Source organism: Nilaparvata lugens, chromosome 11, assembly GCF_014356525.2.
Source record: "Nilaparvata lugens isolate BPH chromosome 11, ASM1435652v1, whole genome shotgun sequence".
Lineage (NCBI taxonomy): Eukaryota > Metazoa > Arthropoda > Insecta > Hemiptera > Delphacidae > Nilaparvata > Nilaparvata lugens.
In genome coordinates, this window is record NC_052514.1 from 27,472,462 (window position 1) to 27,490,157 (window position 17,696).

The 17,696-nt window shown below is 34.7% G+C and overlaps 1 protein-coding gene and 1 long non-coding RNA gene across 2 annotated transcripts; one reads left to right on the forward strand and one right to left on the reverse strand.

Moving 5' to 3' along the window:
• Positions 1 to 4,914: 4,914 nt before the first annotated feature.
• On the reverse strand, positions 4,915 to 7,179 carry LOC111064163 (heat shock protein 68). The gene has a single exon (XM_022351846.2). The coding sequence runs from the start codon at positions 7,090 to 7,092 to the stop codon at positions 5,161 to 5,163; it is 1,932 nt and encodes a 643-aa protein (XP_022207538.2). The 5' UTR covers positions 7,093 to 7,179; the 3' UTR covers positions 4,915 to 5,160.
• A 352-nt stretch (positions 7,180 to 7,531) lies between these two features.
• Positions 7,532 to 15,786, forward strand: LOC111064162. Its single transcript, XR_005572494.1, has 4 exons — positions 7,532 to 7,707; positions 8,515 to 8,636; positions 10,728 to 10,803; positions 14,012 to 15,786. It is a non-coding gene; the product is annotated as an uncharacterized LOC111064162 (long non-coding RNA).
• The last annotated feature ends 1,910 nt before the right edge of the window (positions 15,787 to 17,696 follow it).

Genomic DNA, 17,696 nt, shown 5'->3' on the forward strand with positions numbered 1-17,696 from the left:
TGCAATTCCGAAAAGTAATAGTGTCATTGTGAGAGATTTTTTGTTTGTGAGAACGTTGACCCAATGACACTTCTATGGATTGAGCGGTGTGGTCGGAAAGCCATGAATGTATTACATCTACTTTTATGTTTGTTAATGTATCACTGGTAATTATGTTATCTATTGCCGTTCTACTATGAGTTGTTATCCTGGTTGGAACCTTAATGTTATAATTTAAACTAAATTGACTCATTATGCTGAAGAAAGCCTTACGTTGAGGGGAGTCTGACAAAAAATCAACATTGAAATCACCCACGCAAATAAATCTGATACCAATGTTTTCCAATAATATCTCCATGACATTGGTAAAATTTTTAAAGAACAAGTTTAAATCACCATTTGGTGGCCGGTAGACACCCAGAAGAATGTGTGTTTGCTTGTTTAAATTGAATCTACAACAGGCTAGTTCAATGCAACCCTCTATACAATATTGATTAACATTAACTTTAAAAATTTCTAATGGTTGCTGATCAACACAATGTATTCCACTATAATATATACAAACACCTCCCATATTCTTATTTACTCTACAATAACTGTCAATAAGTCGCATACTATTCACGTTGGTACAATCTATCTCGCTATCTCTTAGACCATGCTCAGTTAAAATAAGAAAATCTGGCTTCTCTGAGTCAATGAATATTTCTAACCTATCTAATTTGTTGTACAATGATCTTATGTTTTGGTGAATAAATTTTAAAACCTTAAATACCGGCGCAGGATTTCTTTGTGCAGATGTTCCCTCATTAATCCTAAAATCCAGCCGACATTGGTTACTATCAATCTCGGCTGAATCGACTAGTTTTTTAATGGTATAGGCTCACTCATAACAGAATCGACCTCTTTATAAAGCTCTTTCAAGATGTTGGATGCAATATAGTGTTTCCCCAGCTTATTTAAATGGTGCCCATGACGTGTATGGAAACGTTTTCCGAGCCCACTCAACTCCAAAACTGTAACGTTGGTGAAATTCATACAGATTTTTCGCAGCTCAGAATTCGCCCACGCCACAGATTTATTCACGCATGACCAGCTGGGGAGATCGTGCCTATGAGGAACATCAAAAACAAATACTCTCGTGTGTCTCATTTCTATGAGTTTCCTGCGTAGTGCTGATATAAAAGATTTGGCTTCATTTTTTGCGATATCGTTTCCCCCAGCCAGAAACACGGCTGCATCCTGAGAACCCAAAACAGAGCAATCCTTCACAGACTCTCTAGTCACATCCATGAAACAAGCTCCTGGCTTAATAGTACCCATAACATTACAATTATCACCCTTTTTACGCATCATAATATCAACCACACTCCTTCCTTGACTATCCATAAAAAGTTTAACTCTCCTTTTGAAACTCTTGTTTTCAAGTTTGGACAAATTAGGTATACTATTACAATCATGTTGACAATAATTGTAATCTAAAGTAGAATTGTGATCTGTTACCTGACCTCCACTCTCTAAATTTCGAGCTTGAAAAGTTGTTGGATTACACGCTATTGATTTACAGAGCAATTCATCATAGAGAATTCTAAATCTATTTGATTCATTTTTCTCATTAAATAAATCATTTCTTAAAGCCTGATTATCAGCTTCTAAGGCTTCAATTGAAATCGACATAGTCCTAATTCGTTCAGATAAGCTCTCAATATCTTCCTTCAATGTCTTGTTAATTACATCTATTTTATTTAAATCAACAAATTTGCCAATAGAAGCATCACCAAAGAGTTCATTATTTATTACTCTCCTATCTGATAAAATTACACTAGAGTCTGATGTTACAATGAGATCAGTTTGTGAAACAACCGCAGTAGTAGTATTCGGCCTTTGAGAAATTGTTTGTGAATCTACCTCTCTAGATGAATCGGAATGTTGTAATAGTTTTAAATCAAGTTCGATAGATCTGTCAAGTGCAGCGTCGCGTTCAATTTGTAACTCGTGAAGACGATTTTTCAATAGTCTATTCTCACTCTCCAAGCGAGAGAGTTTGTCAGATGAAGATTCTAGAAGATCAGAATTATCGAAGAGTGATGACAATGATTTATTCACGTCTTTGTTATTTTCACCCACTTCAGTAACAATTGGGGTTGATAACGGGGTAGAAGAGCACGTTGCATCACTGATGTTGTGATTGTGTGAACCAGATACCTCGACTACTCGATTCTCATCAGTTTTCATGGAAGCTGCGCACTCTTTTACCAGGCATCTCCACGTTATAAAATTATTAACTGTTGAACAAAACGTTTTTCTATACCGGTGTCCTTTATAAATCATACCAGGTCTGTTCTTTGAAGTTTTAAAAGGGATAGGAATGCTGTCATTCATTATCCGCGAAATTGATTCAATGTAAACAATGATAGAAATACGATAAGAGTAGGCTACTCGTGGAATCAACAGGTTGTTGCGAACAAGATACAGAAGAAACGAGCCAAGCTGTAAAGTTTAGAGTCTTTGACAGATGGAGATAAGAACTCCTCTTCACTCCTGTTATCTGACTACGTTATCATGCTATCATGCTATCTTGTTATCTGTGATGAAATCGGCTTGATTAGCTATCACCTAACTATCATCACTTGCCGGATTCAGTTCCTAATAATTGTTCACGTTTCATACTGCAAGCAAGCAAACACCAGCAACTAGCAAATGGCCGAAATTCGACAACTTCACTCGAAAAAGTTCGCGACATTCACCGGATCATCAACAGTGTATACTCACAGTTTACGGTTTGTCTTTAACTCAGCAGTCACACAAGAATTTAACAATTCACTTCAACTCAATAAATTTATACTTCTTCCACATTTAAAACTGAAAATTTGGTAGAAATACGGAGCGATAGATCCTAGTTATTTCAAGGTAGCCATGGGTCAAAAAGGTTTAGGAACCTCTGGCCTACAGGGTTGGTGAAAATTATGGAAACAGCTTCGTATTCCTTTATTTCCAAAGATAATTTGAGAGTGAGGTTCATTGGGAATCCTATTCGAATTGAAAAAAAAAATATTTTTCTGTAGCTTCAAAATTTTTTCCACAACATTGATTTAAACTTTTTTCAAATGGGGAGGTTTTAACACAAGATTTAAAAACTGAATTTCAGAATTTCAAGAGAAAATGAATGGTGTAAATCGCACATCAAATCAAACTGTCTCAAAAATACAGTTATCATATCATAAATATACTGCTTTATCATGAAGTAGTCATGAAAAAACGATTTTATAGTTCTAGTTTGTTACCTCATGCGTATGAAAAACGTACCAAAAATCAAGCAAGGTTTTCTTTGGAGGGCGCTGGAGAACAAATTTGTTGACGCACAGCGCCTTAAGGCATATTATTTCGATTTTTGAAGCTAGAAATGAATCTTAATTTCATATATTTAACATTTTCCTGTATCTCTTGGACTAAAAGTTATAATGAGAAGAAATTTGAGAGAATGAAAAAACAAATATTTTTAGGGGTTTGGAAAGTTATAACTAATTAAATATGCATTTTAGAGGAAACCTTCATGTATCAAGAATTGTACAGGCTTTCAAAACATTTTTGTGCAAAAAAGGTGAAATATCTTGAACGGTTATCAAAATCAAAATGCAAGCGTTATAACAAAACCCTAAACATTTTGGCGGCCAACTTTTTTTGGAGATGTTTGCCTGTGATTTTGACTTATCATCTTTGCTTTTCTGGTTATACTAGTCCTAACGAAAAAATTGAGACATTTCTCCAGTTGCAATCCAAAAATGACCACGGACATTCTGATCAAAGTCAATGTACTAGTATTCTTTAGAACATTTCGCTCGGAATAAATCTTGATGTAAAATTGCAATAATAATAATAATACATCATTATAATTATTTTATACCTATAATAGTAGTCAATAATTTTGTTCAAGATTATTTGAATACTATAGTCATCATATTATTAATAAAGAAAGGAATGTCTTATATTATACAGTATGTACGGGATAGGAAATACACGATAATGACGTAACATCACTTATAAACTAAATGGACTGATTTAGTTTATCAGTCCATTTAGTTTATAAGTGATGTTACGTCATTATCGTGTATTTCCTATCCCGTACATACTGTATAATAATTATAAGACATTCCTTTCTTTATTAATAATATGATGACAATAGTATTCAAATAATCTTGGACAAAATTATTGACTACTATTATAGGTATAAAATAATTATAATGATGTATTATTATTATGTAACATAATTATAATTATATTGCAAATATTATAATTATGTTACATGATTTTAACAAAATTATAATTATGTAACATCTGGTAATTGAAAATCCAAGTAACCTTTTTTAAAACTTCTATTCACTACATGTTTTGACATTTTAATGCAATTCAACTCGTAATATTATGTATGTGTCATTATATGAATCATATCATGACGAAAAATTGTAGTGAATAAAGTTTAAAAAAGGTAGGTACTTCGATTTTTTATTTCCAGATAGATAAGAGTACCCCTCGTCAAAATGTTGATTATATAACACTTTCCTTTTTGGAAAATTTAATTCATTTGATCAAAATACTTCTCAGCCAATGAACTGTATTGTGTGATCATTTCATTTCACAACAAATGAAATATTCTAAATTTTCCATCACAAAACTAGCAAAGTAAGAAAGTTGAAATTAAATTATTGTATTCTCTCCATAGCCTAATTCTTATAACTTATACAGATTTGTAACACATATTACACTTATGTAATAACATCAACTTAGTAATTTTAGATAAAATTTGATCACTTGGTGATCAAATTTTGTGTTGAAAAATGTTTGTCATTGTAGTATTGCACATACTGTAATATTTATAATTAATTAAATAATTTTCTGAATGGTGTGAGTGGTATGGTGTAAGTGATTAAAACACACATATTTTACAAAAGGTGAACTCATTCTTTATTTGAATACTAGATGAAATCACATCTCAATAAATAATAATACTGCTATTATATCAATACTTTATGAGTTACATCAAACTTTCAAATTATCCTTAATTACAAAAAAATATCAAGGGAATAATAAACTAATTATTAGGCTTTGGTGTTTGCAATATAGCTGATTCACAGTCTTTGTTTTCTCTAGGATCCAATGAAATAAGGTTATTGAATGGTTTTATCTCTAGTCGACCTCCTCTACGGTGGGTCCACTTCTAGGAAATGACTGGCTTTGGTTGAACTGCTGTCCGCAAGAAGTCGGTCCATTGGCTGCACCACTCGAGTAGATCTTGGCCATGATTGGTGAGCAGAGCTGCTGCAGCTCCTTCAACTTGTGTTCGAACTCCTCCTTCTCTGCGAGTGTGTTGTTGTCCAGCCACTGCAAGCACTCGTCGCATCTCTGTCTGGCTGTCGCCTTGTCACCGTCACTCAGTTTGCTGCCTGCCTCATCCAGGGCCTGCTTCACACTGAACACATAGTTTTCCAGCTGATTTCTAGCACTCACTTTCTGCCTTTGTTTCTCGTCCTCCTCCTTGTACTGCTCAGCTTCGTTCACCATCCTGTCGATATCAGCTTTAGACAGACGTCCTTTATCGTTCTTGATAACAATGTTCTTTGTAATTCCAGTTCCAGTTTCCTTAGCTGACACATTCAGAATGCCATTCGCATCCAGATCAAATGTGACTTCAATTTTGGGAACTCCTCTCGGTGCTGGTGGTATCCCAGTCAGGTCGAACGTTCCCAGCAGATTGTTGTCCTTGGTCATTGCCCTTTCACCTTCAAATACTTGAATGGTGACAGCTGGCTGATTATCTGAATAGGTGCTGAAGGTCTGCGACTGTTTGCATGGAATCCTGCAGTTGCGTTCGATTATTTTCGCCATCACTCCTCCTGCAGTTTCAATGCCCAGTGAGAGAGGTGTCACATCAACTAGTAGGACGTCTTGGATTTGTGAGCTCTGATCTCCACTGAGTATGGCTGCCTGAACTGCTGCTCCATATGCTACTGCTTCATCTGGGTTGATTGATAGGTTGAGAGACTTTCCATTGAAGAAGTTCTGTAGCAGTGACTGTATCTTCGGAATGCGAGTGGATCCTCCAACAAGTACAACATCATGGATTGATGATTTGTCCATCGTGGCGTCGTTCAGGGCCTTCTCAACTGGATGTAATGTGGAACGGAATAGATCAGCACACAGCTCTTCAAACCTTGCTCGTGATACTTTTGTGTAGAAGTCAATACCGTCACACAGTGCATCTATCTCAATGCTGGCCTCTGTACTTGAAGAGAGTGTCCTCTTTGCTCTTTCAGCTGCAGTCCTTAATCTCCTCAGTGCTCGTGGGTTGGACTTGATGTCTTTGCGGTATTTTCTCTTGAACTCCTCACTCAGATGATCGACCAGCCTGTTGTCAAAGTCTTCACCTCCAAGATGAGTGTCTCCTGCTGTAGATCTCACCTCAAATAGAGAGCCCTCATCGATGGTGAGGATTGAGACATCGAACGTACCACCTCCCAGGTCAAAAATGAGGACATTGCGCTCTCCTTTGAGGTTCTTGTCCAATCCATAGGCGAGGGCAGCAGCTGTAGGCTCGTTGATGATTCGAAGCACATTGAGTCCTGCAATAGCTCCTGCATCCTTGGTCGCCTGCCTCTGTGAGTCATTGAAGTAGGCTGGAACTGTGATAACTGCATCTCTCACTGGTGCACCCAAGTATGTTTCTGCTGTCTCCTTCATTTTTGTGAGCACCATTGCGCTGATTTCCTCAGGAGAAAACTTTTTCACTTCACCCTTGAAGTCCACCTGGATCTTTGGCTTGCCGCAATCGCTGTAGACTGTGAAGGGCCAATGCTTCATGTCCTGTGTGATTTTCGGATCGTCGAAACGGCGGCCGATGAGACGTTTGGCGTCGAAGATGGTGTTTTTCGGGTTCATTGCGACCTGATTTTTAGCCGCATCGCCGATCAACCGCTCAGAGTCCGTGAACGCAACATAGCTGGGTGTCGTCCTGTTTCCTTGGTCGTTGGCTATAATTTCCACTTTTCCCTGTTGAAACACTCCGACACACGAGTACGTTGTTCCCAGATCAATTCCAATCGCTGGCGTTTTCACTGGCATGATGATAGAGTTGTTTGTAAAAGTTGAAATAACGTGTAGACGTTTATTCGCACAATTCTCGATTTCAAATGATGGTGAGAGAACGCGCGGCTGCCTTATATACGCTCTCCTATTGGCCGAGAAGCTCGTAGAAAGATCTGGATGCAGACGATTCTAGAACTGAACTCTGATTGGCTGACAGTGACAGCATATCGATTCTCTGGAATATTCCATATTTTGTTTAGTTTATGTTCTTCTACCTTTCACAACGGAATATTCTGGAATTTTCTGTATTATATTATTATTATTAGCCCTAAGCATATAATGTGCTAATTTATAATTAGGCTACTTTAATATAACTTTTTTTCTATCATATTCTTATCAAATGTGAGTAACTTTTATAGGTCTCATTCATCTATATTTATTTATATTTTGAGGTTAATTACCAAGAGAACGATAATATTATAAATAGGATATTGTTATTTTTAATTTAGGTCTATTATTTCATATATTATGATAACATAATCGTTACAATTTTATCATTCATAATTCAGTGGATTAACCTAGGTAATTCCCGGTATAAATATAGTAGCCTAAATGTGAGACTATTAATTTTTGAAATTTCATTCTAACTTGGTAGGTTAATCCACAGAATACAAGTTATTATATTATAGAAGTTATAGAAGATAATAAGTTAGGCTATAGAAGTTATATTATAGAAGTTTTCTCTGGTTAAACCATAGAGAAACAATAGCGAAAAATAGCTTTCATCATTATTAATAATAATAATAATTTATTATTGAATTCTAGATTTCGATCTGTAATTTTTATTATAACTAATTCAATTTACCTGAAGTAAAGGCCTATTAATTTAAATAAATGAGTATCGGTTACGGTATAATATTATAAACTTAGTTAGTCCACTTTTAATGTCATTATAGCGTACCGTAAAACTGATAACTGGATTTTTAAACGTTTATTGAGGAAGCTAAATCTTTCATAAATAAAATGCAATTTGATGATAGGGAATCAAAACTTGATAAAACTTGGTCAAATTTCTAAGATCCTAACACTTTTCAAGTCTTTGTCGAATATTATTCAAAATAACTTATTGTAGGCCTAATATGCATCCTTGGTTTTGTCCAACATCAACTACTCATATCTTGTAGATTTATGAACACCAAACCTTTTTATAGTAAGAGTTCCTGTTCCTTACACTTGAAAAACAAAATCCTGATAAGTTATTAGAAATACTGAAGTAAGCCTGATAGATAATTATGTAGGCTAGGCCTATTAGCCCCAGAGTAGTAAAGAAGTAACATTGAATATTTGGCTGTTGCATCAGTAAGTCTAATAATTATTCAAGAGATGTAATTGCATGTAAAAAATAGTCTTCACGTTTTCTTAAATAGGTACTATTTTTATTTGTATATTTTGTTGCAGGAAATTTCATTAAAGGTGGAATACTTTGACTTCTATAGGAGGCAATGTTTTGTGATGGGCTGCTCACAAGGAGGATGAGTCGAAGAAAGAACTTGATAAAGATTGTACTACGCAATAAAAAGGTACGGTGATGTGTGCTCTATAAAATAATTGGAACCTTTAATTTCTAACTTTACCAAGAACTGCGTAAATATACTAAATCAGGGGTTCCCAACCTTTTTTGTACCAGGCCCCTCTCTGGTTATTCCTAGACTGCCCACGCCCCCACATACACATATCAGATTTCCATTTTGCGCTACCCTATTTCCACGGTGCTGTACATGCCTACTCCTACTTGTAAAAGTATGTGCCGACTTGATACGGTGAGTAGGTAGATTGTTTGTTCACTGTTCAATGCAAGTACACTCACAAGTTGCGTCTGACAGTAACTGCTATGGAGGGAGACGTTTTTGAGAACCTTGAACTCTTGTGTGTTTTGTAGTTTTAAAAACGGTAGCCTTCTTTGATAAAGTTTACAACTTTATTGAAACTTAACAAAAATAATTATAAAAAACTTAGAAAGACTTTATTTCAAAGTTTTGAGGAAATTATGTTAGTTCATTAGGGTGTCACGACCCCCAGGTTGGGAACCCCTACTCCAAATTGATAATGGTAAGCAGTCTTTTTTTAAAACTTAACATTGATTAAAACATTTTATTGCAGGGATTTCATCCTCAGGTATACAATAAAACAGCTCATTACACACACACACACACACACACCACACACACACACACAAATTTATTACATGTAAATGGTGTAACTGACAAAATATGTTTAGTCAATTGAAAAACTTTCAAGTTTACTCTCAAATCAAAAGTAGGCTATACTGCGCAGTTTATAACAATTCATTGTATTTCAACTAAGTTTAAACCTTCTCAAATAACGCTGAATTCAATTGTGAATGAATGAATAGTCTTTGAATCTTACGTTGAAATTTTACTGTTTAAAGTCCTCATTAAACCTAAATGAAAGTTTAGCAATAAAGTTTTAGCTGTTGATATGCGATGGCAACTAACTGTGTCAGCGTTCCAATTGAATATGTGACGACTATCTGGTCAAAATTGAGGGATTAGCGGGTTTATTTATTCACCATTGAAATACTACACTCATTTTCTTCAAAAAACTTACAAATAATTTTAAATACAGATATTGAAATAAATTGAATACATATGTTAGTTGATATTGAATGTATTTTATACTGGAAATATTATTAATGGCTTGAAAGGTTGGGTTGGTTACGTTCACAAAGTCTCTTCTCTGTGTTACGTTTGAGAACAATATCCAATCTCTCGATCAGACCAGGCCATTCCTGTATAGATCGCATCAGTCAGTAAATGACGGGAATAGTGTTTCATTGGAGTAATTTTTGTTGCTAGTGCACTTACACTAAACTTTCATCCATTTAAAAGCAAGCCCTTCCCCCCTAACCACTGCAATTTGAAAGCAGAAGCCAACCCACTACTCTTTTACTAACATTTTCCTAGTTTTAACTCTAAAGATGCAATAGTTTTCATTAGCGGCGTCTTGAGACGCATGTGTAGATAAATGTAGTTAGAGCCGCCGCGGCTAGAGCACATCACCTATAAATTCATTCGATTTAATTATTCATTAGATTTAAATCGTAAAAACGGGCTATGTTAATCTAATTTTGTGGACAAGTCAAATTGAAATCCGACCGACCTGAGGAACTCTCATTGAAACTTCATTCACAACACAATCGATTACTTTAACGACATTAGTTGTCTCCTTGACATCATATCTCATTGTCTTTTTATCCTCTTTCCATTTTCTCTTTCCATCAGTGTTTGGCTATCGAACATCTCATATCAATATTTGTCATAATATCAAACTCAAAACATCAATGGCAAAAATATCAATCTTCAAAAAAGATTGGTACCGTTCTTGTCGAAAATTTAAAGGAGAATGGTAAATTGATTCATCGGTAGTGAAACATTGAAGGTAAAAAGTATGCCACCATCAAAATAAAAAATATTGAATATCAATGCTAAAATATTGATATTTCCAAAATATTAACTATTCATACCAAACATAATTTTCTACGTTCTTTCTCTATCTGCATCCCGCTTTTGTCTTGTAGCTGTTCCCAAAGATATATTTATTTATTTGTACAAAACACTTCATTTGAATAAATCTCATGCATTGAATTACAGGTAGCAAAATAGCAAAGATGGATCTAGTAAGGCTTTGGTTGATGGTATCACTTCCCCTAAGTACTCTGCATACCAGGTAAGAAATTACTATTCTCAGTGAAAAAGTAGAATCAACAATCAACATCACATATTCTCGTGTATTTCAAAATAAAAATCATAATTATCATTTGTTTCTAAACTATATTTAAAATTTCTTCTTCAAGTTGTAAGTAGAGCCTTGTTGACTTGTGTACAATACAATAAATATGTCAACTTTGCTGTAAACTTTCTAGAACCCTATCAGGGTGTGGCATTTTCAAGGTTCTTCACTTCTCAATTGGTTTTTGTCTTTTGACACTGAAAACCACATGTTCATCTAGAATTAGACCCACTGAGATGAAATATTTAAGGAAATCAGTTGGCAAAACAAGATGGGATATGGTGAGAAATGATTCAATTAGAGAGATGACTCAGCAGATTCCTTCGATGAACATAATGGAGGAGAGGCAACTAAAATGGTATGGACATCTTATCAGAATGTCAGAAGATAGAAAAGCTAAGCAAATAATGAAGGCTACCCTGAAGGAAAAAGAGGTAGAGGTCGTCCAAGGAAAACCTATCTTGACAGTGTTATAACAGCAGGTTTGAAGAGAGGCAAACATTTGAGTTAGATGAGAAAATTGGCTAGCGACAGGAGAGAATGAAGAAGGTGTTCCAAGCTATACCAGACGCTGTGAGGCACAAAGGGTTAGGGAAAGAAGAAGAAAAAGACACTGTTAATTTTTCTTCAAATACTTAGCAACTAATAGTTGAATGAGTTTGCAATAACTATGTCTTCGCTCATGGTATTTATAAACGATTATTCTCAGTATTAGTGGGGATATATATCCAGATGGACAGACCACTATCATTCAAATTTGTTCTGCTGTGCTATCTAATTCAATCTCACGTATCTATTCTTTTCAACTAAGTTCCAATTGAAATCTTCTACTTTTTGAATCAATAGAGAATTTCAAAAATAAGTTCAGAAATGTAATATTCTAATTTGCTATTATCAAGAATGAATCACAAACATACTACAAAATTTTCCATTCTCATAATTTTTGCCAAGGAAAATAATTCACTTTCATTTTGTTACCCCAGTCTCATTTGAGTAAATTCTCTTCATGTCAGGATCGATGTCCATGACCGGTTTAGTGAATGTATGAGCTATAGTGAGGTTCACGTTATAATGGCAGTGAAGAATGATAGGAAAACAACGTTGTCGATCAAAATAGGCTGTCTTGTCAATGCCTTCTATAGACGGTAGCTGATACAGGTTTATTGATTTAATATTAACTGTTCATTCTCGTTTAAAATAATCAATTATATTTTATTAAGCAAGAAATTATAATTTTCAATAATTTAATAATGAATTTTCATAATTAAGATTAAATATTTTGTTAATCAATTATTAATTCTACATTGTTAAAAGATGATCTGGCAACAGAGGAAAGCGAGAAAGAGATAGCGCTATCCGGTTTGTTGAATGATAGACAAGGATAGCAATACCATTGCTAATCAAACACTGCCATTATAACGTGGACCTCACTATAGATGAGTTCTAGTGGGTTGATGCTGCATTGGGTGAGTGGGAGTGGGAGTGGGAGTGGGAATAGTCCCAATAGAACTCATGCAAGTCATATTTTCACTGATCCTGATGTGTTGTGATGTAAATCATAAGCAGCCTTGCCTCTCACTCAACACCATTCTTCTCACAAGCAGCCAGAAGAATGTCTTCAACATAACAGCTGCTGATTAAGAAATCTGTTCTCAATATACAATGAATCTGTAGTTTTTCTGTCAAATACTCTACTAAATGTAGATAATCCAGACAATGATTGCTCAAAAGAGGGTATTGAGAGAAATGTTTGGAAGACAATTTTCCGCTTCTATGTTCAGTAGGAGGTAAAATATGTCAGAAGTCACCACCCCTACCCTTTTTGCTCACTTCCTTGACGAGCTAAGAAGAATGAGCATTAGTATGAGAAGATCCGATCATTGTGTCAAAAGTTATGAGTGTTTGAAATTTTGATCCTTGAAGTGTCCTTATAAGCGCCTTCCCACTAGGAAATCCATAAATTAAGTGCATCTTACGGGTGATTCTGATAGAACATAACTTGTATAATAAATATGATCAAAAATATAGATTTGATCAGTTAAAAAGCCTCAAAAGTTATAACAATGGAAAATTTGTATCTTGGCTGTAGGACATGGTTTTCTATTTTCGCTAGTACTCCCCATCCCCCTATACTAAATTTTATTTTTTTTTTGAGAAATATTGCTCAGAATTAATTGTACTTTCACATTATATGTAATTTTTCATCATTACTCTATAATGCTCAAAGTTGTATAAGTTGTAAAGAGTGGAAGTAGTGAGTTTTCAGAATTTTCAAAAAACTTTGAAAAATACCCCTTTCTTTTTAATTTGTAGCTCCAAAACCAGAAATCATAGAATCCTGTGCGACCACTCAACTTATTGAAAATTTTATTATCTTTAATTTTGTAGAGAGAGTTTTTTCGAAAAACCAGAAGTTTTCAAAATAAAATGGAAAAATTGAAAAAAGTCTCAAAATTTTCGGGTTTTTAGGGATGAAGACGCTCTCTGGTGTGTCAGAAAATTTCAGATTCGAATTCAGCGACCCAAAATACATAATTATAGAACCGACGAGAAAAATTCTTTTGGGGTTGTTTCCTGAAAAATGACCATTTGACTGGACTATACACATAATTAAATCTTGCGAAATTTCACAATTTTTGACTCTGCAGCATTGTTGGCGTTAGTTAGGAGGTTAACATCTCGAAAGTCCCCATCCCTACCCCCTGTGATAAAGGAATTAGAGTGGTTTAAAAGTACCATTTTTTCATTTTTTGCTTACACGCTTTTATCTTTGAAACAGTGTGTTTCACCGTCATGACTAACTATACAAAAATGAATCTTGATGAAATTTCCCACAAATTTTGTCCTGTAGAGTTTTGTGATACCTCTAATAGTTTTCGAAATCTCCGATCTTGAAATTGTTTATTTTTGAAAAAAACAATTATTTACTCACCTTTTTGCTGGTTCAGTGATTATAACTTTCCAACAATCTATTGAAAGAATGGATGTACCATGTACAAAAAAATGTGTGAATTGTTGTACTTGTATTTTTCATGAGAGTTTTCATACTTTTTTAGGCTGTGAATGCGTGATCATTTCCATAAGAACTAAATGTATGTCACCTAGGCAATAACCCATCTCAACTTAGCCACTGACTTGTTTACAGGTGAGGATGCCACAGTGGATCCAGTCCAGTCCAGATTCAGTCATGCTACTTCGATGGTCCAGTTTGAAACAACTCAATGCCAATGACACAATCACATCAAGGAACAGACATGGACAACTGCGACTGGCCAACCCATGAATTGGATCAAGATCAAGACACCTTTGAAGAAATGTATCGCATTCAGGACTCAACATTACATGAATGATCAAGGTTGATATTTAGATCACAGTCATTTAAAACATCCAATGGAAATGATAGTGCTCGAGCCAGAGGTACTAGTTGGAGAAGAAGAAAATCCAGAACAATATGGAGAAACATTTACAGTAAAAGAAGTGGAAGTGGAAAGGAAAGAGATTCGGCAAGAAAATAGCACGGGTATGCTGATTGAAAGAGACTATTCAATTTCATCAGATAGACTGTGACTCTAAAATAGTGGAAAAGTTGAAAATGAATAAAGTATGGAGCAAGAAGAGTCATTTGTAACAAATCATTCAGAAACATTGTTGCAAATACCAGAGATAAGGGCAGATCTACTGACTTCTCTCTGAAATTATGCAACTATTCATCTGAAACTAAAAATTGTGGAGGAGAGTTGATGTATTCAGAAATTTGTGTTGATGAACAAATAAGTGCAAGTTCTTCTGAAGATGCTAATCAGCTAGCAATGAGTTGGATTTAGTGATTAAAAATGTACAAGATTATGGAGAAATGTCCTTAATCTGTAAATTTTGTGACAATCCCTACAAATCTTCTTCCCAGCTCAGAAAACATTTGAAAACACATACCGGAGAAAGAGCTTACAACTGTGATTTCTGTGACTGAAAAGCAACACAAATCGAATCTCATCGCTCATTTAAAGACACACACTCTCAGGAGAAATATCCTATAGCTGTGATTTCTGTGACTACAAAGCAACAAATGAATTGAATCTCATCGCACTTTTAAGGTAGGCGCACACAGATCGTCATCGGACAGACGGCACGCATCGAATGGATCCGACAATTAGATTTGATGCATTGTTTTCAATTGGAGTGCGCATACCTATACGATGCGGGTAGGTATACAGTGTGATAATAAGATAACAAACACAAATTAATACAAATGACGATAAGATATTTGAACTTATCAAATATAAGTTCAAATACAGGCATATTAAACCTACATTACCTTCATTTCACTCTTACATTAACCTTCATCACATCAAATACATATGATGAAGGCATCTTCATCACGTGTACAAACACGGCAGAATGACAGGTATACCTATCCGCATCGTATAGGTATGCGCACTCCAATTGTAAACAATGCATCAAATCTAATCGTCCGATGCGTGCCGTCCGTCCGATGACGATCTGTGTGTGCCTACCTTTAAAGACACACACGCAGTAGAGATATACTACAGTTGTGATTTCTGTGGTTACAAAGCAACACATAAATCTAATCTCATCGCTCACTTAAAGACACACACAAGAGAAATATCCTTTAGCTGTGATATCTTTGACTACAAAGCAACGTATAAATCGAATTTTATCACCCATTCAAAGATAATCACAGGAAAAAGACTCTACAACTGTGATTTCTGTTACTACAAATAAACAAAGAAATCAAGTCTCATCGCTCATTCAATGACACACAATGGTGAAAGACTCTGCAGCTGTGAATTCTGTGACTACAAAGCAACAAATAAATCAAATATTATCAGTCAGTATGAATGAATCTTATCAGTACTCTTATTGTATGAATGATTAAAGAATAAATATGTTTGATTTAAGATAGTCATTTGAGGAAACTCATTCAGTAAACACACGCTGAGATTAAGTCTTCTCATACCAAACATCTTCCCATCTAAATGAGCATTGAAGAACTTGAAATAACATTATTTCAAATAAAACAGAGGTCAACTCTTAACCGTTCATTCAAATAAATAATTAATAAATGTATTATATTAACATATAACCTCAGTTAATCAGGAATCATCTTAGCTAATAGATTTCAAAGATTCTAAAAATGTCAATCTCTTTGTTTCCCTTTCTATCACCTGTATGGTAAATTAATTTCTATCTGTAAGAATCTTTCTTATTTTAGCTAAATTACTGTATCTACTGCTATATATTTTGAAATTCAAGTTTTTAGTTAGTTCATGTTTGTTCATTCATATCTATGGAATTTTCTTAGAGAAATCATTATCATCATCAGTGTTATGCCCTAGGGCAGGTCCATACAATCATGATTCCTCCTTCTCCTTTAGAGAAATACATATAGTATATTATCAAACGAAACTATTATCAAACGAAAGTTGAATTTAGTTCAGGCTTTTACATGTATTATACTCATATTTGCTTTTAATAAATGCATCATTTTATGTATTTCTGAATGAATTATCTTTGTTTATTTTGGTTATATTATTAGATTTTATTTAAGATAACTACTTATGCTTAAGGGCCAAGCTACATGAAGCGTTTTTCGGGTTGGCAGGGCAGGAAGCTCTCCGATTGACTGATTATCAGCTGATTGGGTTGACGTTCGGGAATCAGCTGATTGGGTTGACGTTCGGGTATCAGCTGATAATCAGTCAATCGGAGAGCTTCCTGCCCTGCCAACTCGTCCGCCGCCAGTGCAAGAGCACCTGAAAAACGCTTCATGTAACTTGGCCAAGCATAAGTTTTCTTAAATAAAATCTAATAATATAACCAAAATAAATAAGGATGATTCATTTAGAAATACATAAGATGATGCGTTTATTAAAAGCAAATTATTGGGTTGGCGTTCGGGAATCAGCTGATAATCAGTCAATGGGAGAGCTTCTGCATTGCCGATTCGTGTGCCGCCAGTGCAAAAACGCTTCATGTGGCCTGGTCCTTACCACTGTTTAAATAATTAAATTTATTAACTCAAGAATTTGGTTCAAACATACAGTATTGTCAATAAAAAGAAAAATAATAATTACATATTGTTAGGCATAGAAACAATATCATTCAGTTAATTATTTACAGTTTCAGTCTTTAGTTATTGTTTATGGTACTTAATTTCAGTTCAGTCTTCAGTTCTGTTCTGTCTCAACTACATTCTCATTCTCTAGTCTCATTAAGTGATTTTAATATTAGATCATTTTATGCGGTTTGCACCAAAATGTGTCCTAAATGCACAAGTTTTTTGTTTTCAAAAGATTTTCAATTGGGTTAAAGCTGTGAAAGTCAAACATCTAACAGCGCTTCTAGCACTATTATAGTGATACCGTAGTAAGACTAACGTTTTAAAGTCAGCATCTGATGAACATTGGTTTGTTATCCGTGTCTTATTAGATAAAGCAAATAGCTCTATTTCTTTCCAACTCTGCACTGTTACCAAATTTTTGTAGGCTATAACAAATGTAATGAACTATGGTAAGTTAATCTCACTATAGGTTCAAGAATATTTCACGCAACTCTATATTGAGGTTCACGCTATTATGTCAGTGAAGAAACATAGGAGAACAGCGTTGCCGATTCTCTGTCTTCCCACAGCTATAGATGATAGCTGATACTGGTATATCTGAAGTAATATTAAGAGTGCATTTTCGTTTACAACAATCAATCAAATTTTATCCGTCAAGAAAATATATTAGGTACAGTACTGATTTAATAATACGTTTTCATATTTTGAGGAGATGAAATATTTTTTAATTAATTATATTCCACATATTGTT

Coding starts and splice junctions, on each gene's coding strand:
- LOC111064163 (XM_022351846.2), bottom strand. CDS start 7,092: ATGCCAGTGAAAACGCCAGCGATTGGAATTGATCTGGGAACAACGTAC.